The 24,789-nt window shown below is 42.6% G+C and overlaps 2 protein-coding genes across 2 annotated transcripts; one reads left to right on the top strand and one right to left on the bottom strand.

The window, feature by feature from the left end:
* Positions 1 to 661: 661 nt before the first annotated feature.
* On the bottom strand, positions 662 to 12,183 carry lmbrd2b (LMBR1 domain containing 2b). The gene is made up of 18 exons (XM_084486067.1): positions 12,049 to 12,183; positions 9,835 to 10,028; positions 9,517 to 9,629; positions 9,182 to 9,280; positions 8,642 to 8,809; positions 7,962 to 8,172; positions 7,573 to 7,647; positions 7,160 to 7,273; positions 6,477 to 6,660; positions 5,831 to 6,012; positions 5,177 to 5,310; positions 4,982 to 5,087; positions 4,680 to 4,777; positions 4,484 to 4,587; positions 4,306 to 4,352; positions 4,019 to 4,139; positions 3,353 to 3,479; positions 662 to 2,814 (listed from the first exon to the last, which is right to left on the bottom strand). The coding sequence occupies exons 2-18, from the start codon at positions 10,006 to 10,008 to the stop codon at positions 2,751 to 2,753; spliced, it is 2,121 nt and encodes a 706-aa protein (XP_084342193.1). The 5' UTR covers positions 10,009 to 10,028; positions 12,049 to 12,183; the 3' UTR covers positions 662 to 2,750.
* Positions 12,184 to 18,669: 6,486 nt separating this feature from the next.
* ppp1r3b (protein phosphatase 1, regulatory subunit 3B) lies at positions 18,670 to 22,097 on the top strand. Its single transcript, XM_084486292.1, has 2 exons — positions 18,670 to 18,846; positions 19,239 to 22,097. The coding sequence occupies exons 1-2, from the start codon at positions 18,824 to 18,826 to the stop codon at positions 20,128 to 20,130; spliced, it is 915 nt and encodes a 304-aa protein (XP_084342418.1). The 5' UTR covers positions 18,670 to 18,823; the 3' UTR covers positions 20,131 to 22,097.
* Positions 22,098 to 24,789: the final 2,692 nt, after the last annotated feature.

The following is a 24,789-nucleotide window of genomic DNA, read 5'->3' as shown; positions in this document are numbered from 1 at the left end:
AAATAGTTTGATCGGGACGGACCAAATAGCTGGCCGTCACATCTCATCAAGCGGCTTCGACTTACCTGTAATGTTTGTGAATTATAAATTAAAAGTTCTCCCGGAAGCGTGAAACAACAACAGGTATCTACCTACCAGTAGCTGCTGGTGTACGGTTACCATGGAGATGCCATGATCTCTCTTTGGATTGGCTGCTTGATCCTCCATCGGAGGGGGCTGTGAGAGGGAGGACCAGCCAATTAAAGAGCCAATCAGCTTCCACTCAGCTCCCCGCCGACAGCCGACCTGGAGGACAGTTGTAGTGAGTTTCCCGTCTAGAGTTTTATTCCTCTAGAAATATTGTTTTTAAACGATTTTGTTTTGCTCTGCGAGTTGTACAAATGTTTACCCTGCCAAACAGACTGTTGATAGTGTTGGTAATGTTAAACCAGAAAATGTAGACAAGCCCAGTAGGACTACTGATCGAAGCCACACACTCAGGTGTTGTTGATTAACAAATTAATGAATGGTAGGCTGCTAAGTTTGTCATACTCAGCAGTTACAAATCAAATCTAAGTAATTTCATAGATTCTGATGTGGACACTTTAAATGTAAAGGAAAAAATATGCAGACAACAAAAATAAGTATGATTGAATGTATTTTTATTTAATTACGACTGGTTTATTAAATCAGACGGCATTACATTATATTTAGCTCTACTGCCCTAAAATCCAGAATAAGGATTTGGCGATATTGTGATATTCACAAAAAGTGCTCAAATATCGAGATGCAAGATTTATATATAACTTACATTCAAGATAAAATCCTTCATTATCAAAATCATCCGCACATACAATCTCAATTCAGTAGATTCAGTATCCCAACACAGTATAACATTTACCATTTTTGTATCGTCCTTGTTTTTTTTTGTTTTTTTACATATTCAGACAGACAAAGAATTTTAAAACTGGAAATAAATGAATAATTTAACATTTGGTACCCGATAGCTTGAACAACAGCAACATGAATCAGGTATTACTTGGAAAAGCGAAACATAATAAATACTAAGTCACAGTTGGGATTTGTAGGTGCATAATATAATACAAAAACATGTATATAATCAGACCGTATATACAAGAAAGTATGTGTGACTCAAAAGGGACAAACCAAGAGGTGAAATCTGGACTCCAGCACAAAACAAGGTATTTACACATTCAGTGTATACAGTGAATTCCAGTGTGACAGTCTTTATCTTTGAGCGACATGTATTTTAGTAGAATGCCTTGAATGTATAACCACATCAATGTTAGCTGTACATGCTAATAGATTATACTTGTAGGAAGAGATGTTTGTAATTAATTCTTGCTCCAATGGTTGTCGTCATAAACAAAACCATAGAGGGGAAAGGCAAACATGGCACAAATGGACATTGTTACACAAACTGTTTGTCTACAGTAAATAAAGTTAACAAAAATGACCCAAGTTCACACCACTGGCCACCTTACTTCATGGCCTGAATCCCAAAATTGACTTTTTTGTTTAAATATTAAACCAGCAACAACAAGACATAGGGCAACATTTCAGAGAGGTTTTACTTGCTGAACTATTTAATCCAGGCAAAGTTTGCGATTACCAAGAACAAAGATAGATCCTTCAACATTACAATATTTCAACTGTGATCAACCACAACGCGTAATTCCATCCTTTTAAAGCCTAGTGATGGAATTAACGTCGGAGGGATTCATTCATCAACTTTTGAACCGGCACTTACTTGGTGTGTCAATGGTTTCTGGCTGTGACGGTGTAGTAAAATGTTTTACATGGTATATGGGAAAACATATCTTACTATCAATGCCTTTGCCTATTTTAAATGTGTGCTTCAAGGAAACACCTCCATGTTTTCCGGACAGCATTAGATGTATTAACAAAACAAAAACACAAAACTAGACAATATATTAAAATAATACAGTAAAATTAAATTCATTTGTACAGTAACATTATTCTAGTTGCATGGATGGACATAAGACTAATCTATTTGAGCCACCATGCCAATAAAAAGTGATTGGCATCCACTTAGCCTTGTTGTTATCGGATGCAAAACAAAAATACTGTTAACTGGTACACTGAAAACTAATGAAACCAACCAACACACGTTTTGATTCAGCCCCCGAGCCATTATCAACAACAACAGCAACAACAACCGAAAAAGCCAATTCTTTTTGAAGAGGTGATGCCATCAGTTTCTTTACATAACTGGCTTCAGTAGAGTGGAGAATCTAACCCAGTAAGGAGGGGCCAATAGTAAGCCACACAGAAATAGTTTCATACAAGAGTCTAACGTTACTGTACGATACTAGTAACAGCAGTTGTAACAGAGGGTGTAACTTAAGCCATGCAGCTGCAGATGTGTGTGTGTGTGTGTGTGTGTGTGTGTGTGTGTGTGTGTGTGTGTGTGTGTGTGTGTGTGTGTGTGTGTGTGTGTGTGTGTGTGTGTGTGTGTGTGTGTGTGTGTGTGTGTGTGTGTGTGTGTGTGTGTGTGTGGGGTTATATTAAATCTGTTTTTATTGTTGTTTGATCGTAGCAGCCTTCACCAGAGCAGGAACTCAAGGGAATTCATCGTATGGTTTCTTTTTTGACATAGATAATAAAGAATCGCACATTTTAGTTAATCCTTGCCGTGTAATGCATCTTGGTTTCTCCTTCCTTTTGCAGGATGCTTAACATAGACATGCACATCCTGTCCCTCTAACCACTTCCTCTCTGTCGTCCAATCAGACGTCATCAAAGATCCGACTCCGAGAGGAGGACATGGACAGGTACCTCCCCCCGGCGGGCCTGGAAAGAGAGAAGGTAAATACAACGTCAATGTCTCTCTAATTTATATATATATAGATATATATATATATATATATATATATATATATATATATATAGAGAGAGAGAGAGAGAGAGAGAGAGAGAGAGAGAGAGAGAGAGAGAGAGAGAGAGAGAGAGAGAGAGAGAGAGAGAGAGAGAGAGAGAGAGAGAGAGAGAGAGAGAGAGAGAGAGAGAGAGAGAGAGAGAGAGAGAGACTATGTCTATGCTGTTGTTGAGGAGGACAACGATCATGATGATTTTCAACACTTGTTTCAAGCTGTGTCTCTGGAGGCTGCACCTTTTTGAAGCTGTGACTGAGCAATGCTAAACATGACCGATTCACGACGCACAAGTGTTTAGAGTTTCACAGCGATAAATTACGCATTTCTGTACCTATTTCCTCCCGCTGGTGTGAATTGGTCATCTTGGTCACAATTGGGCACCTTGGTTAAAAAGCGTCTGCTAAAAGGACTAGTAATAGTCGTATTCGTACTGATATGGTATAGACGTTGTGCACCTGGTGGAGTTGGCGTCCAGCGGGTCGTCTGTGAGCGTGTCGGCGTTGAAGTCCAGCGGCTCTGCGTCCTGAAGGAGCTCCACACTGTCCCTCTCCGACCGACTCCCTGCCCGCGAGTACTTGGCCTCTGTAGCCAAAGAAACCGCGCAAATATAGTTATCGCCGTAGAGTGACGCAACCTAATTACTTTTTACAAACAATGGGGAACACTTTTTCTTTGAAATATGCAGACACATGATTGAAAGCAATATAAGTGTGAGGGCAAATTGACATTAAAACTATTGTGAGGTTTTATGTCAAATGATAGTTAAGGAACTATCTGTGCTTTTTCTTAGGATATTCGAAGTCCAACCTGCAAAAACGAGTGGGTGTAATTAATTTTAACAGCAAATAGCCTAGGATTAGGGGGTATTATCTTACAATAAGATAGCAGTTTATTTATCCCTGCTTTTTAATCCCTATTAGTTAGGCCACAGCCTCACAATTTACAGAAACAAAAGCAGTACAAGATGTAACATGAATAGCCCATTTGAGAATGTCTCTGGTTTTTGGGGATATACAAATAAAAGTGACCATTATTTTAGTTAAAATCAGACACGTCTTCACCATCTCTTTTTTCGGCAGTGAAGCTGTGCCCCTAATAGGAAGTGTGACGGCTGGGCTTACGTCTGTTGGTGGGGACCGGAGCGACTGTGTCCGAGTAGCTGGTCTCCTTCATCTCAGAGTTGGTACTTCTGTTGCGGGACGAGTAGTCATCCCTCTGGTTGCCATAACGCTCCTTCCACTCCTGGCAGGACACGGTAGCATGATAGCATGAGCTAGCTTAGTCAACCTCTTTGTCTCCATGTATTCTCACAAAATTATATATTTTTTTGCTTCTTCAAGCAATAATTGCATCCATATCTGCCTCTTATACCGAGTATAATAACGTGTGAAACAAACATAATACTCACTCTTCGTCTGTTCTCTCCATCCTCAGTCCTTTGTCGTTTTCTTTTTTCTGTCCAAAAGAATTTGCAATAGCCAGTAAGAAAGTGCAACTGCTAGCACATATAATAATTTCAGTTTTTTGTTGTTATTGTTCTTGTTGTTGTTGTTGTTGTTGTTTTTAAAACACGTGTGTCGACTTGCCTCGTCGGATCAGCTCCTTGCCCTCGTCTATGAGGTCAGAGGTCAACTCGTTGTCTCCCATGAACTGCTGGAAGCCCATGAGGTTGAGGCAGCGCGTGCCCAGGCTGAGGAACATTGTGCAGTGTGTGAACTCTTTTTAAAAACAGCCAAGGGAACCAGGTGTTTTCCAATACAACTGTCGGAAGGTGGACCTCACCTAAAGTAGGTGGCGATGCAGAGGATGACTATCAGCATGGGGTAGTAGATGTAGAAGCCATTGGCGATGAACGAAAGCACCTTCATAGAGCCCATGATCTGTAGAGCAAAGCAAAACCGGTTAGTTATGCTGCTTTGGATGTGGAAGAAAAAAAACGGATATCCTTAAGTCTCTCTCTCTCTCTCTCTCTCTCTCTCTCTCTCTCTCTCTCTCTCTCTCTCTCTCTCTCTCTCTCTCTCTCTCTCTCTCTCTCTCTCTCTCTCTCTCTCTCTCTCTCTCTCTCAGAATCAATGTGTTGTTACAGATGTGTAGGCCGTCTGCAGCTTCTGCTGCTGGGAGATGGCTTTGTCCATGTGGATCAGACCCAGGAAGTTCAGGCAGAGGGGCGGAGTCAGCCGGCAGAACAACCTGCAGGGAGGCCACAGTGTCAGAGCACGGGACGGAGGACGTCACATGTAGACGGTAAGCAGACAGGAGCGTCCCGCGTGGACACTCACATGCCGCTGAACTGGAGGCTGTAGGCATCCGTCTGGTGGTGCGAGGCGAAGTAGTAGTAGTTGAACACGCGGATGCGGAACACGGTGGAGTAGACGCACATGCAGAGGAAGAAGATGGTGAGGAAGCACGCCATCTGGTGGAGAACGGGGATTTGGATGAAACAAGTCAACATATATTAGCAACAGACTTGAATTATAGTAGGGACAATTCATAGCCTGGCTATTGCCGTCAGTCGTAGATTGCACGTTGGTCTGGGGAGGCTGCTGTCATTTTCTTCGCACTTTCTTTGCACAAGAGGCGTGATCAACGGGCCTAGTTCAACTGACTCTGTACGCAATTGGCTGCTTGCCGTCGTTTCCCTGTCGTCATTGTGTTAAACCAGCCAATAGCGTGCCAGGGGGAAAAGCCAGTTTCGTCATTGGCTCCCGCAAAAGCGTATCTGAAGCAGAAAGAAATGTATTGCTCCTCTCCAGACCCTTCTGCAGGGCGAATTCAAATTGTCGGCAGATTGGTGTGTGTTCAGGGGAGAGGTGTGTTCGGGGGATGTACCTCAATGTGCAGGTAGTTGTGGTCCCCTCCCCCCCCTGCTAACGCTCCAGTGTGTTGGGTTAGGGTCAGGCTAAGGGTTGTAAGAGGTGTGTCGGGGGACGTACCTCGATGTACAGGTAGTTGTAGTCCCTCTCGGCCAGCTGGATGAAGACGGCGAACAGGGAGAGGACTGGCCGTGTGCTGAAGAAGGTGCACTCGGACCAGACCACCGACACGGAGAACAGGGTCAGCACCACCGACAGCAGCCGGTAGAACCACTGCTTCAGCAGACACTCCCAGTACCACTCTGGGACCAGACGGACACACGGACACGGGTTACAAACACGAAGCAGCTAGCAGTCGGGGGGAGTTTGGTCTGGATGGAAATATTTCTTATTGTTGAGGTCTCGATTCAAGTCAACTTTTGACAAAGTATTTACTTATTTTAAGTCATTAATGTGTAATAATGCATCCTCTTCATTGCATCCAAAGCAACAGTACAGCAAGTGAGTTGTGTGGTTGAAAAAGAAGTGTCGGCACAGAGACGTATGATTTATAGATTAACTCCTGGATCGACACCCCTCCTTGTGATGTCACAAATGTCACATAATTTGAAATGGCTCGTAATGGATAACCACGGACACCCCTGGCGGTCAACCATGTGCTCTGTACTATGAATAAACCCAAAACATTATAATTTGGTAATTCTCTTCGTCTTCTATCAAACTGCGTCACGTCACAGGTGCTCTCTGCGTGGATTGGCCGACTGACCTACGCTGGGCGTGTACAGGTATCGGCTGACCCAGCCGGGGGGCTCGGTGGAGGGGAAGCTGTGGGAGAACTGGTGGACCGAGGTGCTCTCGTTGCGGGCCACGTCCTCCAGGTGGATGGCCTCCTGCAGCAGCATCTGCCACTGGACCCGCGTCCGGTTGTGTCTCTGTACCGCGTAGATGACCTGGGAGAGACAGACAGACAGACAACTTTAGTCAGTCAGAGAATGCTTCTATCTAAAGTGAGCAACAGGCCAACTCTTAGACGATCATTTGTGTGCATATTGGGAAAGGAGACTTTAATACCATGTGTATGATCATTATTTGAACAGTGTAGTCACCTCACCAGGCACCAGCTGTGCAAATATAGATTGAATCATGAATGTGTGCGCGGCAGCTGTCCCTTTGCATGTGCGCTAGTGTATTATTTTGCCACACCAATTAGTTTGATTGTTATGGGACTAGATTATGTGATGGTCTGATGGTGACAAGACAAATATGTCTCTTGTATCTATTTTTAACCGTGTGTGTTTTTTTTGCTGGTTCCCCAAGACTTTAAAGGCTGGGGGCAGAGAGGCTCCTGGGTAAAAGGTCAGTCTGGAGGGTTGTCACCACATGTATACCATGTACTCGTGTGCTCATGTTTTGACCTCCAGGCGGTGTTGGTACTGATCCTCTCCCCACCTGTTTGTGGAGCTTCACCAGGTTCTTCTCCGTGGGGTAGGTGTTCTGCTTGTCGTCAAAGTCCTCGTAGTCGTCCATGTTTCTGCCCATCTTCTCCTGGTAGTCCACCGGGCACTGTGGACCACAGCACGTCAGTCAGGCCGCATCACATGCACACTGCTGAGGGCTATTGGTCAAGGGACACCGAGTTGGCTAGAGAGTATGTTTAAATTCACGCTTTGGGTTTATTTAAGGCTGAATAATCCGATTAAGGTTGTACTCCGAGTCACAAGGCCTTGCAAAGCGGCTGCCCTGGAAATGGATCAAATGGGTCAAATTGATCTAATGTGTTTCCATGACATTTCAACTGATCTTAATCTGATGACGAGTGCTTTATTAGTGTGCGTGTAAAATTTGGCTGATTAAATACTCACTTTTCTCAGAATGGTATCGATGTACTTCCTGAGTTGGTGGTTGTACTTGATTGTTTCGCTGACTTTTCGCACTTCCTGTAGCAATAACACAGAAATACAGTAGATTAACTTCTTTGTCATAGGGTAGGTCATAAGGGTAGGGGTTGGGCCCATCTTCCAGCAGGAGCCTACAGGTAGGATGATCTTTCTATGTCAGCAGTGTTTGTAGTAAAATAAATCACTATTTAGTGATTGTATCTGTAACATCAAATACTAAATACGACATGATATATATATATATCCTACAGGTGGACTGTAGACGTTGTGTCGGGGTACCTTTAGGCTGCGAGTCCAACACCCTAACCACTACACTATCCAGACCCCCCCACCCCACGGCTCCTCCCCCTAACCTCCATCACGTCCTCCAGGTTCTCCTCTGCGTCCGCCTTCTCCGTCATCAGCTTGGCCGCCTTGAAGTAGGTCTTGACCAGCAGGTGTCCGCGGCGCGAGGCGTTCCAGTAGGAGCGCGGGATCTCCACCAGCCCGTAACCTAGCAACAGCACCAGCAGGAACAGCCCCCAGGTGTTGGCGGCCGTGATGCCAATGGTCTGCAGCTCGTACCTGGACCAGAACAGACAGGGGTGTGAGGCGGGACTTCTGATTGGTCCGCTGGGATTGTCCGCTGGGTACTAAACGCTACGCGGCATCACAATGCAACGATCTGAAGGCATTTGGTGACAACTACCTACAATGTGTGACAATTCTTGCCGAAAAAGATTTATTCCTCATTTATACTGCTACAACTTTATTTTGGTGTATTTATTTGACTGAATGTTTAGTATGGACCACTTGCTACTTATATTGAAAGTTATAACTATAAATATAAGGCATTTTATTTATCTAAAACTATTCTATTATGTAATGTAAAAGGGCCAATATTTTACTACCAGGCCTTCCATTGATTAGCCATTAAAACATATAAATTTGTGACAACACAAGTGGGCGTGTCCACCCAGAGGTCATAACCAAACAGGCTGTCACATGTGTGTGTTTGTGCATGTGTCTATGTGTCCATGTGCGTGCGTCTCACCAGGTGAGGTGCCACTCGGGGTGCACGGCCACATAGATGAGCAGCGAGCCGAAGATGAGCAGGTATGTGCCGTAGTAGATGGCATTCTCGATGAGCGCCGTCTTCACCTTGCCCCCGATGGAGAAGCCGCCGGAGCGGGCGTACGACTGCATGAACGGCAGCAGCAGCCTGCAGGGGCATTTCAAAATAAAAGTCCAGATTGGAGACTGAACTGTCTGGTCGCGGTGAGGGGGTTTGACCCCCAGTCGCAACGTCCAGTCTACCTGTAAGGCATGCTGGAGCAAGATGCCCCCTAAACCCTATCTGCTTCTTAATGACATGTGTCTGAATCACCCATGTTTCACTTTGTATGAAAACGTCTGCTTGACGACCAAAGGTTGAGGGGACTCCTTTACAGGGGCAATTTCTCAATGCGTTAACAACTATTTACAATTACAGACTCATCCAAAGTGAGAGAAATTAAAGCATACATAGAAAATGGGTGTAATACTATACGATAGTATTTCTACCATTATACTATGATACTACCACAGTACTGACCATGTGAGACACTGGGAGGTCCAGTACACCACCCTCCAGAACACAGGCATAACTCCGTCAGGGACGTAGCTCCAGGGCTGGTAGCATGGCTTGGGGATGCTGTGGGAGAAGTGCACGTGAAATCCATGGGTGAGGAGAGAGAGGAGTGCACAGGTGAGAAGAGAGAGGAGTGCACGTGAAATCCATGGGTGTGGGGAGTTTTTTTTTTTATGGAGCATTTGATTCAATGATTGCTGTCAGGATGTAAAGGGAATTTCCACAAATATTGCAATTTTACAGAAATGGAGGTTAGGTTAGGTTGCCTAACAAAGCTTTAATAAGGGACACCAGCTTACCTTGCAGTTGGCGTGACCGTAGAGTTTGCCGTTGTCTGATTGGACGGAAGTGGGCCGACTGTCGCAATAGCTGCGTGCTTCTCGTGGTCCAACTTGCACTGTCTGTAGATAGTCTGTATGCACACACACACACACTAGAATTAGGATTCTATGCAAAACAATGAAGATTAGAGACGATTTACTTAAGATATATATAGAGGATAATGATGCCACTAAAGGTGTGTGTGTGTGTGTGTGTGTGTGTGTGTGTGTGTGTGTGTGTGTGTGTGTGTGTGTGTGTGTGTGTGTGTGTGTGTGTGTGTGTGTGCGCGCGCTGACCGTGGTGACGTCCAGCGGCAGGATGAACACGATGAGGAAGCAGAGGTACCAGGCCAGCAGGGTGCCAAACAGCACCATGCGCTGCTGCTTCCGGAAGTCTCCGTAGCGGTGGAGCAGGAAGAGGGCCAGGAAGAAGACCACCACGATCTCCAAGCCCAGCGCCGCCCCACTCATCCTGACGGTGCTCAGGTCACCTGCAACACACACACACACACACACATACAAACAGGACTTATAGCGGCTGTAGGGGAGATTCAAGAGCTTTACTTTCAGTGTCGTTTGTTGTCATTTGTCATCAACTATAAGTGTGAGAAATGTGCTGTGAGAGTATCCGTTTCCAGTTGACTGCGCCTGCCACTGTATGAGACCCTTTTTGATTACAGACTGCTCCCAGCTTATTTCTGAACAATCATGGGTTATTTTCGACAATTGTTTTATTTTTTAATTATCGTCAATGTAGGAGAAAGGGAGGGCGGGAGGGAGGGAGGGTTTGTTTACTTTCTCTCTCACCTGCTTTTTTTTACAACTCTCTATTACAGCTCTCAAAATCGTACACACGGCACCTTTAACACTAGTGAAACAATCGTAATATGTGCAACACACGTACATGACAGGACTAGATACCAATATAAAAACATTACAAGACCAATACAATTGCATGTCCACTGCCAGGTTAAGGGGTTTAACATAGGTCAAACCACCACACAGTGGTGTAAGATGCTTTGGACAAGGAGGTCCACCAAATTATATATATAACAACAATAATAGTAATAACAAGTTAGCATTCATATAGGCCTGATTTTAAAAAAAGACATATTTCTGTTTCATTACTATTTCCATTATAAACAATTATACATTGAAAATATATTGATATAACTGTAGCCTACTAAAATAGGGCACTATCATATTACTAATGCTACTACTGTTGATCAGGAGGACAGTTAATAACAGTTTACATTGGCTGGCGAAGTCAGGGTGGGAATGTTGTGGAAAGTACAACACTTGAACAAGGAAAGAGAAGGAAACCACGGAATAAAGTTCAAGACCTTTAGAACTTTAACAAAGTAATACAAAAGCCGAGGTGTTCTGCAGACCAGCTCGGCTTTTGTTTTACCTTGTTACAGTTCTAAATGAAAGTCCTAAACTTTATTCAGCGGTTTCCTGATCTCTTTCCTTGTTAGAAGTTGAGTGTTGTACTTTCCCCAACCGGAACAGATACCCTCAGTGGTTTTGTATTGCTCAGATCAAGGAAAATAAAAGGAAAATGTATGTAAAATGTAATGTAAATGTAATCATCTGTAAAACTAGGTTGACAACCCTCCCTTATGGGGAATTAGTCAAAGAAACATATGCTTCAACAGTGTGTGAGCAAGGGTAGAAATACAAACGAGGCGAGGAGTCTTAAGACAATAAGTATAAGCTAATAATACAAATTTTAAGTGAATAGAAATAACAAACAGATCAATCATACGAATGGTGGATGGACTCAGTCATTAATATAACTTAATGTTGTGTAGCTGTATAATTTCTCAAGATCCGAAATAGAGATCAACAAGAATATAGATGCATTCAATGCATTAAATCCACATTATTTGACAGTAAGGACACACGAATTGTGCTGTCAACAAGGAGTCGACTTCCTTGTTGATAATCGTGACCCCACGGTTGTCATTAACCCATTACCAGCGGTATGCATAATGCACTCAACAGGAAAAAAAAAACGATTGAATCACGTGATTGTAAGCGTCACATTTTTCATCGCCACACCTGTTCAGGTACTCATTGGTTCTCCGAATAGCTCACATTAAACGCTGCTCATATGTATGGCTCACCTGGGATGTAGCACTCCATGTTTCGGCCGGCGGAATATTACAATAACATGTTACCATATTACGTCACAGAGGGATAGAAGGAATCCTTGACATTATGATCAATGACAGCCATTATGTTGTGTATTGTTTGTATTGTATTATGTTAACAAAGAGGTGATGTGGCTTCTCTTGGAAGTAGCGAAAAGATCCATACATTACGAAGCTGTGAATTATCACTGGACTGGATTGTTGCCGGGGATATAATTAAATAAAACATGTTTTTCATTCAGTCATGATTATTGCATGTTCCACGTCTTCAGTCTACGCCCTGATAACATAACAGCTAACGTTATAACTTAATACCAGGATAGAGGATTCACTGACACTGTGACTACGATCTCACCTTCAGTGGAAAGAGAAGTTGGATGTAACAGTGGTGGGCAGACAGGGGATATCCACTGGTTCTGTTACAGAATAACAACGCATGTAATTCCTGGGAAGCTATCGGTCACATCCTAGCTGCCAAAACCAAGAAAAATGCAGGAAGAATAATATGTAGGCCTACGACGCATGCGCATCGAAGACGTCTCTGGTTTTAAAGGAGACGCCGCAGATAAATTCGTTTACAAATTATAGGGATATTTTTGAATATGTGGTGGAGTATAATAATGAAATCGATGTACGTCATCATTTCAAAGCCAGTGTAAAAATAAAAGCAGTTTACATGAGCTTTGAACTGCACTGATATTGAGCTAATTTCTAGAATCTATTTCTAGCTTTAATCAGTAGAGCCTGGTCTGTCGAAAAAATTCTAAATTTAAACTTTCGACTAATTATTACCTATGTTTTTCCACACCAGTCCAGCAGGAACAATGACCCTCTGGCTGTCTCCTTCTGAAGAGACTAGACTGCCATCTGCTGGTGGTAGGATGAACAGCAGGGTAATGTTATATCACAGTTATTCAGCAGTAACTACTGCTTCTCGTATGTTGTCGGGTCCGTGACCCGAGGGCGGGGTCCGTGACCCCGGGGGGCGGGGGGGCTCAATCACGGTGATCGACGCAGTTGTGGGTTATGATAGATAGATGGATAGATAGATAACTTTATTTATCACCGGGGGGGAAATTAGGTCATTGTAGCAAAGTTACAATACAATCACGAGGTAAGGGCAAATATTGATATTAAAAACAGTACAATACACAATATGCAAACACTATACACTATATACACACAATAAGATGCTTAGCAGTTCCAGGATAATATTAAATAATATTAAATACTGAGCAAAATGGAACTTAGTGGATTTATAAGGTGCAAGAGAAGGAGAGATAAGGTGCAGTTTTATTTACAGTGATAAGATTAAAATTAAAATTATTTGTGTGTATTGCATGGGCGTTGCTGAGAAGCGTTGTACAGTCTAACGGCACCAGGTACTTCAACGTTCTTTAACGCAGCAGGGTTGAATGAGTCTGCTGCTGAAGCTGCTCTTAAGCTTGTCCAGAGTTTCGTGGAGGGGGTGAGAGACATTGTCCATGATCGCCAGCAGTTTTCCCAGCATCCTGTCCTCCGCCACCTCCTCCAGGGTGACAAGTTTAGAGCCAACAACAGACCCTGCCTTTTTAATAAGTTTATTTAGTCTGTTTGCGTCCTTCGCTTTGATGCCCGCACCCCGGGACACCACAGCGAAGAAGATGGTGCTCGCAACAACAGACTCGTAAAACATCTGGAGCATCCAGTTGCAGACATTAAAGGACCTGAGCCTCCTCAGGAAGTAAAGCCGGCTCAGGCCCTTCTTGTAGACTGCCTCCATGTTTGTGGTCCACTCCAGTTTATTGTCTAGCACCACACCCAGGTATTTGTAAGAGTCCACAATGTCAACGTCTGACCCACCGATGCAGACTGGAATGGGCGGGGGCTTGTTCCTCCTGAAGTCCACCACCATCTCTTTCGTCTTCGCAACGTTCAGCTGCAGGTGATTCTCCCCACACCATTTAACAAAATTGCCGGCCAGGTCCCTGTACTCATCCTCCCTCCCACCCTCTACACGCCCCACAATGGCCGTGTCGTCAGAGAATTTCTGTAGATGACACGACTCACTGCAGTACTTAAAATCTGCAGTGTAGGTGGTGAAGAGGAAGGGTGACAGCACACTAGGGCTGCTCGATTTTGGAAAAAATGAGAATCACGATTTTTTTGGTCAAGATTGAAATCACGATTCTTCAAACAATTCTTTTTGAGTTTGAAAATAAAATGCATTTAACTTGTCTTGAACTTGAATCGTTCCAACTCGATTTTATGAATTTGGAGATCGTTTGACCCAAGAATCGAAATCGTGATCAAAATTTGATTAATTGCACAGCCCTACAGCACAGTTCCCTGGGGGGCACCGATGTTGCCGATCAGACGGTCAGACACACAGCTCTGTATTTTCACAAACTGCAGTCTGCCCGTCAGATAGTCATCGACCCATGTGACGAGGGGAGAATCCACCTGCATGTTCTCCAGTTTGGCCTTCAGCAGCTTGGGCTGGATGGTGTTGAAGGCACTGGAGAAGTCGAAGAACATGACGTGGACAGAAGTGTTGGGTCTATCCAGGGAGGAGTAGGCTTCCTGTAGTAGATAGATTATTGCATCATCAACCCCAACATGGGGCTGATATGCAAATTGTAGGGGGTCCTGTGATGGGCACTGATGGGCAAAAATAACCTAACGGACACATTATATTACGAATATAGTCAACTCTGGGTCCAAACCTAACGAACACAACACACCACACATTCAAGAGGGTCAAGATGACCCTCGAGCCCCCCTATCAGTCTGCGGAGAACACTCTGCCACAGCTGGATGGCGAGGACACACATATCACACAGAAAGACAACACAACCCGGAGGCTCAGGGACAAGAGAACCCTCGATAACCCACACAAAGTCTACCACACACACCTGGCTAGGAAAGAACTATAAGTTTCACATGCACCGGATCACGGGTGCTCTTCTGAAGCAGAACCTCCACGGAGGCGAAGCTACAGACGACCTCAGCGCTGTTAGGGGACGTAGAATATTCGATCTCTCACGCTTTATGAATCAGTATTACCTTTGCTACTTTACTCAATAAATCCGAGGCCCTCGTGCTGACAGACTTTATTACCTCACCGTCTCATTTTATCTGGTCAAGTAACTAGACAGACTGTTTTTCCCAACAGCACACTAGGGGTCTGAGGTGTACTAGAACCAGCCTCTCCATAACCTTCATGATATGAGAGGTCAGTGCAATCGGCCTGAAGTCATCCAGTGCCACAGGATGTCCTTTTTTGGGCACTGGAACAAGGCAGGATGTTTTCCAGAGCACTGGCACTCTCTGAAGGTGGAGGCTCAGGTTAAAGAGGTGCTGGAGAACTCCACAGAGCTGGCCGGCACAGGCCTTCAGCACGCAAGGGCTGATGCGGTCCGGTCCAGCAGCTTTTCTCTGATTGAGCCTCTCCAGCTCTCTCTTCACCTGGCTGGCTGTGATGTTAAGTCCAGTCTGGGGGGTGGGGGGTGGTGCAAAGTGGTGACTGCTGCAGGAGTATGTAGGCAGCAGTGGGGGAGGTGTAAGTGTCCTGGGGGAGGGGGGTGGTGAGACAGTCTGTGGTGGGGGCCAGCAGGGGTGTTGGGGGTGGGGAAGAAGGTGGTGTCCACTGCGGGGGTTGGTGTGTGGCTGTGAGGCCGTTGTCGGGCCTGCTGCTCAGAGGAGCAGCAGGAGGGCTGCTGGGGGAGCTTGAGTCGAACCTGTTGAAAAACAGGTTGAACTCATTGGCACGTTGTACATTTCCCTCCACTGTTCCTCCACCTCTTCTCTGGAAGCCAGTGATCTCTCTCATCCCCCTCCATACATCCCTGGTGTTATTGTTTTCCAGTTTGAATTCCAGTTTCCTCCTGTAGTTTTCCTTACTCTCCCTGATGCTGTGTTTTAGTTCTCTCTGAACACGCTTGAGTTCTGCACGGTCCCCTAACCTGAAGAAGATGATATATACTTACATTAATTAATTAAAGGGGTGATATTATGCCACCAGGTGTGAGTGTGATTAGCCAGCATGGCTTCATATGCACTGTGACCCTGCTTCATATATTCCTCAATAGCTTATGCGTTTCATTATTTCAATTTTCAAGCTTTTTTTTTTTTTTTGATGATAGTCCCATAGACCCCAAATGATCGGAGACTAGGATCATGGTGGAAAGATCCCTTTCCCTTGAACCAATGTGTAGTTTAGAACAAATAGATAATTCTTCAATGCAGGGACGGCGCTACACCGGGGCTAGGGGGTGCTATATCCCCGTCAAAAATCGGTGTAGCCCCAGTTAAGCCCCTGTGTATCATAGCTGCTTTTATTGAAAAAAACAGAACCTCTTTATAAAGTAACTGAAGTTGTGAAAATCAATTATTTTCTTAGCACCCCCACCTATCGGTCAAGCTCCCCATTAGCACCGGGAGAGAAAAAATCCTGGCGCCGTGCCTGCTTCAATGTTACTTGTGTAGGCCTAAATCGTCATGTATTCTATAAAACTACATTGTAGCATACACTTTTTCTTTCCTACTCCTTAAATTAGCCTGTTCAATAATTTATTGCACAGTGTGCTCCTCCCCACAGCAGATTCAAAAGAAGCTTTGTGTATTTAAAATAGATTATTTTCTCAATGTACATGTCAAAGCACTATGTCAAGATGTTTTGAAAGGTATTAAATGCAGTTTAAAATGTGCTTTATAAGTTCATTTTATACACTCTATATAAATCATAATTATTATCATTATTATTCTGATTTACTTTTTTGACGTGTCACCACATCGAATAATGAATCAAAAACATTACGTCTTCATGAATTCCATGCAATACTTGCATTATCACTGTTAGGTATATCAGACAACGTGAAATTTACGATCGGATCATGGACTTACACGATTTCCAAATATAGCCTATATGAGCAAATACAACCCGACCGAACCCCTCTTACCTAACACAACAACCTGGAACAACCTGCCCACCGATTTGCTAAGGTCGCTTTGGGTAAGGCTGTGTACACACACACACACACACACACCACTTTATTGCAAGACGACATAAAATATTCTCCCAACTCAAATATTTGCATCATCGGCCTGCCAAAAACTCCCATCACTTCATTACTTTTTGTATAGACTGGGCTCAACATGAATGACCTTATGTAACACTTATGGCCACATGACAAACTCCTACTTGCTGATGTTGTTGCTGATGATGATGTCATGCATTTTTTGTAATGAAAAACTTTAATAAGCAATAACCTTTCATTAATTTTTACGTCTGTAATGAAAGCAAATTCACCAATCGTAATTTCTATAATATGTATTTAATAAATACATAGGCCTATGCCTTTTGGCTCCCAAAAAGGGGGGCGGTCATTGTGATGTCACTTGATGTTCAAGCCTTATACATTTTATTGTGTGCATTGTTTATATATGCATTCAATAGGATGCTGCAACAATGAAACCCAAACTATTAGTACATAGTCAAGTATGTAGCCGGATGTTGGTATGTAAGTATGTCATTCCAAACAATTTATGCCATCAGCCCCAAAGGATGGGATGAGGAATCATGATTTTCAGTTAAAAAAGGACTTAATGTTCTCAAAATAATGTTTGTAATTATTTATTATTTATCCATTTTACTGATATTAGCTTTCTGTACAAATTTACTCAACAGTAGTGGTAAACTGTGGTAACTCATACTCAAACAATTGGTTTGCAGGAATAACACAAAGGACCACAATGGAAATAAGCCTTAGGGCTTTATTGTGTCATCCCTGACTATTTTTATTTTTATAACGTATGAAATACGTTTAAAGATTTAAAGTGAGAGTGAAAGAGATGACCTAGATTGCATCTGACTTTAGACCCATTGATCATTTTGTATTTATTTTAGATTTTGAAGGCATGCACTTTAGACTTTAAAATAAGTTTATCTTCAGGTATACTGCATAGGAATGAATGAGAGAATTGCATGCCTCTTAATATGCCCAAATAAATTAGTCCAATATGTGCTATAGTAATGCTCTTATCATGAGTTGATTTATGCACATTCATTATTTGAATAATTATTCTTAGTTATCATTCTTCCATTGAATTATTACTATATATACTATTGACCAATTGTATAGATTCTAAAACTATATATATTTAAAAAAAAACGAAAAATCATATTGTTTCAATGTCCCAATGTTTTAGTGGTGAATGGGAAATGTATGGTTTTGCACCCATCAATTCAACAACTTGTAACTGATGTCATAATGACATTGTGATGGAGCAGATCTTGGCAGTGTAGCGGTGTTTTGTACACCCCATCAATAATCATCCATTATTGACGCACGTACGTACAACGTATTAAGATTTATAATATGGTTCCAAATAAGGTTCTTGGATTCCTCAAAATAAGTGTTGATGCAAAGAGACTTATTTTTGAGTAGACCTACTCCAGTACTTGAGTACTCCCATCAGTAGGCTACTTTCACCACTCTGATGAAACAATGTGTAGGTCGTGGTTGTATTTGATTGGTATCAATGACGCAACAGTGTAAAAAAAAAAGAAACACTGATAATTGAATCAATAACAATGGATATATTTTAAATGTTTTAATTAACACTTCAACTTGATCCATTTAATCCGCTGCTTTTAAATCAATAAATCAAGCAGCTCTAATAACAGGCCTACCACACCGGTACATTGCTAGATTAGATTGTTGTTTGTGGAATTTGTTCAAATTTATTTGTTTTCTAAATGCACCAACCAGGCTAGTCAATTTTGGTTATTTAAATACATTGTTTTGTGCCGTAGGCCTACTGTTGTAATCAGAGAGCAACCAGGATTTCAACTATATGGCCTGTTTCTGAGTTCACTCAGCAGGGTGGGAGGGTCAACTTCGATCACTCACTCCAGACTCACTGTGATTGGCTAAGGGCAGATCTTCACGTGAACCACGCATGAGCTTTACAACACCAGCGAAACACGTTGGCTGCAAGCAGAACTATCCACCATGTAGTTTGCAAAACCGACTGTTGCGGTTAAGTCACATCTTGGAAATGGGTATTAACGCCGAAACAATGTTCAATAAATTTGCGTCAATCCAAGAGTAAGATTGCAACTGCTGCAGCCCTCTCCAACTTCTCAAATGTTTCAAACCCAGAGTTTTAGGTAAGTATAAAATGACCGATTCGGCATCATCCATGTAGTATTTAGTCGGGGTATTAAAAACGCAGGAACTGTTTTAATGTCATAAAGTTACTAAATGTCAAATTCTGTAAACGTTTTAATTCATCTTTATCAGTGATAAGGTAGATAACGCTAGATAACGCAGTGATCAAAGGCACAGATCGTAGGCTACTGGTTAGGCTCGTTAGGCTACTGGTTAGGCTCGTTAGGCTACTGGTTTGGCTGTATGGCCAGCATACTGGTGACACGTTGGTTTAAAATTGTTGCCTTTAGGCAGCCTAGTCAGAGTTAGTTATTTAATTCCATTATTTACATTGCATCATGTACTTTCTAGACACCATGCTGACCCTGCTTGTTTATTTATCATTATTTAGTGCTCTCAACTTTCCTGGTAAAGCCAAAATGCCGTTCGACCTGGTCCTTCCCCATTACCTGTCCAACGAGGAACTCGGCTACAGGAAGATCCCCAAGCCTTGCATCAACCCGACCTTAACATTTGCCCATTCAAGAGGGTTCGACCATATCGACCCAAACGATGTTTTGCACAACAACGACAAGAACAAAAAAGAAAAAAAGGCGAAAAAGTCAGTGTCTTTCGCGGACCACAAAGGTCTGTCGCTGACCCGGGTCAAGACGTTCTCGGAGAGCACAGACCCCATTGAGATCCCTCTCAACATCCAGAAGTTGTTCAGCAACTCGGCCAAGCTCTCGGCGGTGGAGGAGGAGGACAAACTTGTGTTGGATTTCACGCAACCCTCCGCCGACTACCTGCAGTTCCGCCGGCGGCTGGGGTGGTGCAACGTCTGCCTGGAGCACTGCATGCTGAAGGAGAAGACGCTGGCAGGGACCATCCGAGTGAAAAACCTATCCCTAGAGAAATCTGTGAACGTGCGCATCACCTTTGACACGTGGAAAAGCTATACTAACGTGACTTGCACGTACGTCATGAGCACGTATCCAGACACCGACCACGACACGTTCTCGTTTGAGGTGCTATTGCCAGATGTTCTGGTGCCGGACGAGCGCATTGAGTTCGCTATCTGTTATGAGGTGGGCGGCAGTGTGCATTGGGACAGCAACCAGGGGAATAACTACAAGGTGGTGTGGTCGTCACAGAGGGAACGCAGTCACCACCACCAGGGTAGGCGACACTCGTCTCTTTTGGGGATCCACTTTGACAACTACGGAAGCCCCACGTGTTCCCACGGGCTCTTCCCGGATTGGCCTGGCTATGATGTGTATGAGAACATTGGTCCGTATTATTGAGCGTCTTCTCAAGTGGAAACATTGAATCACACGTTTTAATGTACATTCTATTACACACACACACACACACACACACACACACACACTTACACTTACACTTACACTTACTGAACTGATTAAAACCATCAAGGCGCTGCTGCTGTAAATAGGCCTGTAGCTTTCTCTTTGGAAGTCCCTGAAAGATAAATATATTTAATCAATCAAAGCCTTATTTAATAAATGAAGTTTAAACAGATGCTGCTATGTTAAAATGTGATTTGTCATAATTGTGGTTGTATGAAGTATTTGATTTGGTACTATTTCAATGCAAAGATGATTATTACTCTACTGGTCCAATGAAACGTTTGAGCTGAATGTGTAGTAGAGTAAACTTCTTGCCTGTTTGAGAAGTTTGACAACATAACAATTGCCTTTATTATTGCCATTATTATATGATGCTGATAAACCTTGCACAAGTGAAAGAAACGTTAAAAAACATAGCTCTATTAATTGAGCATCAGGTATCCACATTATTTGCTGTATGGGTAGGCTATATGATAATATTTGCCCGCATTAAGTGTTTCATTGTCGACATGTTTTCTGACAAATCTGTGTTGTGGTGTTGGCATTTGTGTTATGGAGTTTGCAGTTGTGTTGCAGAGTTTGCAGTTGTGTTGTGGCTTTTGCCTTTCTTTTATTCCATTAATAAGCTTGTGTTTTTCCAAAATTGCAATGCATTGCATTTCGAATATGCATTTTGTTGAACACTTCTTGGCCACCATAGGTCCAGGCGGTCAGATGAGAAGTCATAAGAACAACCGGGTCTTTGTTCCTGCTTATCCCAGCCGCTCATCAGCTCAGTCCAGGCCGCAAAGGTGAACAAGGACCCACTGGTGTTCGACCTCATGCCTTCCTCCTTCAACTGTCTGCTCTCCCGCGGGCGGGAGCACACCGCACAACCTGAGGGGATTTTTTTGGGGGGGGATTTGAGTTCACTAGAAATCATAGCTATCTAGAAGCCTGAGAACAAGGGCTACTTTTTAAACAATGATGGCCTAATATTATATTGAGGATGTTAATTGTTAAAGAGTAAGTACAATAAACACATTTTTTAATTATTGTATTGTTGGGGTGATTGATTCCTTTGTTTGAAATTGACATGTTAGAAACTTTAAGACTTGTCGAACACAGTGATTTAGAACGGGTGATATAAAGTCACAGATGGGCCTGTTTGTTATTGCAGGTTGGGGAGACCTGCAAAGAACCAGAAAGCAAGCAGTGATAAGACAGAAAAGAGCAGTTGGAAAATAGGCACTCATTTAGACTATTTTGGGAAACATATCGGATTCCTTATCTGGTAGGTCATGGCTGGTAGCTGCTTAAATAACAAATCACTCTTCAATGACCCCTGCAAATAGGCATGGTCTGAGCCAGTCAGCGTTAAAGGGACTGCCTTTCTTTACATGTATTGATTCATTGTCATTCCATATTGAAAGAAAGTAAGTTGCAATCGTCAAGACTCATGAAACCGGTTTAACCTGGTTGAATCTAGTGTAGCGAGGTATTTGGTAGCCATTTAAAAAAAATAGGCCCTGAGGGTTCAAATTCACAGCTCCTCCATATCTTTATCGTTTCTTCAAATGAAAACCTACATAACCAAATATGATGCTTTCATCGCAAGGCCCAAGTCTTATCTTTCAGCCTAGCAGCCCCACCTTATTTCCCTCTGTTTCTGTGGTGGATGGAGCCTCTCTGATGCAGGCTGCTGAGGCTGGGTTGGCACGTATCATGACATCATCTGCAGTGAAATATTGAACAGTAGCTGGGGCAGGGGAGTTGGGCCACGCCCAGTACGGGATGCTGCCGCTAGGCAACCGCAACACTAATCTAGAGCAGCCGAACACCTTCATTGTAAATGTAGGAATTGAGTATTTCAATAATGATTTTATTTTTAAGTAAATCGAATGAATGTCATAATGACCCTTTCTGAGAAGTTTTTTTAATGTAGTTCCTTTCTATTAAAACACTATTTACCATTATTTGGTTCTCTGCTTTCTCATTTATATAAAGGAGACTGATGCAAAGATATACCAGATGTGTACATATAATGGTTTTGGACCTTTTCAAGGGTATTCAGCACTTGAAAAACCAAAGTCAACGATTTTCCTGATATGTTTGCTTTTGTATGATTTTTCTATTTACAAAATAAATATTGTTTGAATTGCCTCATCCATTTTATGTATGGTTTTGAAAAGAGGGTTAGAGGTATTTCTGCTCAAACTGCTCAAATTGCTTGAACAATAGAAGAGGGCTGAATGGAAAAAGCCTATCTAAGTAAGTCACCTTGTTGCAATGTTTTACACTGCCTTTTTCAAACCAAATCACAGTGCTCAGCTGGGGACTTGAACTTGCTATCCATTCACCATGGAAACAGAACACCACTCAACTGTAAAATAATATGAAAAGGCATGGATAATAGCTTGGTGGTTCTGTATCAAATGCAGTTTTAACTCCTAGTTAACAAATTGTTTTACTAAGGCACTACTAGTCTGCACTGTTTTATTTTGGGTCCTTCTTCTTTGTTGCCAGGTCCAAGGTCACCAGAGATTTCTGTCAGATAAAATATTTCCCTTTCTCCAGAGTCGGTGATCACTCTGAATCAACAGGCAAGGCTGGAACAGCCTTGCCTGTTGAATCTATTCTATTCTTCTATTCTTCTATTATACAATCTATTCTCTACTAAGTAGAGTTCATACATTATTAACGCAACTGGGACTACAAACATCACGACACAATATCACACAACATTTAATTATTCTTTGATACAACTTTTATTGAGCTTTGCGATAACTAATTACAGAGTCTCTCAAAGGTGACATATGCAGATGCATATAAAACAATTATTCATAAATACCATCAGAGGATTGAGAGCAAAACAGATAAAGGCGTATCATTATTATCAATCACAGTACAGAGAAGGACTCCTATCCCCAGACGTGTTATCCCTGTACAGACATTGAACCAGCTTTGCCTCATCACGACGACAGTAAACATGTTTACTGACCTCCATGTCCTCAGAGGCTACAAGACTCACACACAGGACAGCGTGCAGGCGGCAACCTCTATACATTGTCTACCTTTGCACTAGTGCCCTGACAACCTATGTGGCATCGCGTCAACCCTGGCTTGTTGTCGAAAGTTTTAAAGTCCTTCGTATGCACGCATTCAGAGGGCTTAAATGTGTCAGGCTCATGCCTGACCTCAAAAGGTCAAGGAATTACTCCCCAACGGCAACCCATTTACTATTGAGCAGACCCTGACAAGTGACAAGATAGTGATAGATGTGCCTAAGGAGCAGGTAGGGGTTAGGACATTGAGAGGGGGTTAGGCTGCATTGTGGGTTGAACCCAGAACATTCAGCATGGAGCATTCTAGCCACAAGGGTCTATTCTGTTCCCTGACTTGTTCCAGATGAGACAAGAACTAGAGAACGACATGTAACACTGTGTCTGTCTGTCAGTACAGGAGATTGACCCTGGACGGACGGGAACGTTCCAACCTTGAGGGGGCATGGAAGGGCGGATCAGTCCCTGATTTCTGTGATTACATCATGTTTATAGCCTCACATCTGATCCAGACAAGGTTAACGATCTGTCAGAAGTCACCATGAAAATCGATAAATCTGTGTTGAGGGTTTGAATTATTATTTTTTCTTCAAAATATACAATAGATTCTATTAAATAACATTTTATACATCTTATTAGTACAGTATTACTTGTAATAGTCTACACATTTTTCATAATTTTCTAGAAGGAACATATATAAACGTTACATTTATATATGTTATACATTTATATACTGTATGTTACATTTCTTTCCAGTTTGTTGACACATTATCTTCACATTATCTAACCATTATCTTATAATGGTTCTTGTTTATTTTACACAATGTTTATAGAGTTTGGTTGTGTAACAGACTTTCTCCACCCTGTGCTGTCGAAATATTTGGAGAGTCTGATAGTGCCTCTCCAGTGCTTGGTCATCTTAGTCACCTGTTATCTGAAGAAAAATAAATGTCCTCAGGATTGTGGCCTATAGTAGAAGTGTCTGTTGCTGTGGCAATTTCTTTTACAGCTTTACAGTAAACGTTTTGTTATTCTGTTGTGTTTATTCTATCGAATTTCTTTCGTTTAATCTTGACCATTTTGACTATGAAATATACACCTACTATGCCGGTATGCTATACAGAAATACATTTCCACCTCGACTTTTAGATCCTTATTTCAACATACGACATTCCACCTGGAAAAGGATCTGAGACTTGTTTTTCTTAGCCCTTCTGTTCGTGTCAAATCTGACCGATTTCCTACTTTCATCAATCATAAATATTGTGTTTTACATTTTATTGTCTCAAGGCCTTATGATATCCTCCACACTAGGCATTTGAACATATACAATTGCTGATCACCACTTTCATTGAATTTTGAGTGGTCTAGTCAACTCCCGGTCAAAAATGACCGCCATAGGAAATGAATGGGTGACCCTAGATTGTGTACATCCATAAGATAGTAGGCTACACGACCACAAATCCACCACCACCTCCAATGCTCACACAATTTCTGTGTCTATTCTTTGTATATTCACTGCAGTTATTCATGTAAACCAGTAGTCTGAGACATT

This window comes from Micromesistius poutassou, assembly GCF_964030765.1.
Source record: "Micromesistius poutassou genome assembly, chromosome: 22".
Lineage (NCBI taxonomy): Eukaryota > Metazoa > Chordata > Actinopteri > Gadiformes > Gadidae > Micromesistius > Micromesistius poutassou.
The sequence above is the reverse complement of the archived record's forward strand: the minus strand, read 5'-3'. Positions and strand labels throughout refer to the sequence as shown.

Excerpts from the sequence above, each read along its gene's own strand:
- lmbrd2b (XM_084486067.1), bottom strand. The coding sequence starts at position 10,008 with ATGAGTGGGGCGGCGCTGGGCTTGGAGATCGTGGTGGTCTTCTTCCTG. Across the intron at positions 4,588-4,679 it reads TGCATCGCCACCTACTTTAG|CCTGGGCACGCGCTGCCTCA; the intron begins GTGAGGTCCACC and ends AATGTTCCTCAG. Across the intron at positions 2,815-3,352 it reads CTGGACGCCAACTCCACCAG|GCCCGCCGGGGGGAGGTACC; the intron begins GTGCACAACGTC and ends CTCTCTTTCCAG.
- ppp1r3b (XM_084486292.1), top strand. The coding sequence starts at position 18,824 with ATGTTTCAAACCCAGAGTTTTAG. Across the intron at positions 18,847-19,238 it reads TTTCAAACCCAGAGTTTTAG|TGCTCTCAACTTTCCTGGTA; the intron begins GTAAGTATAAAA and ends ATCATTATTTAG.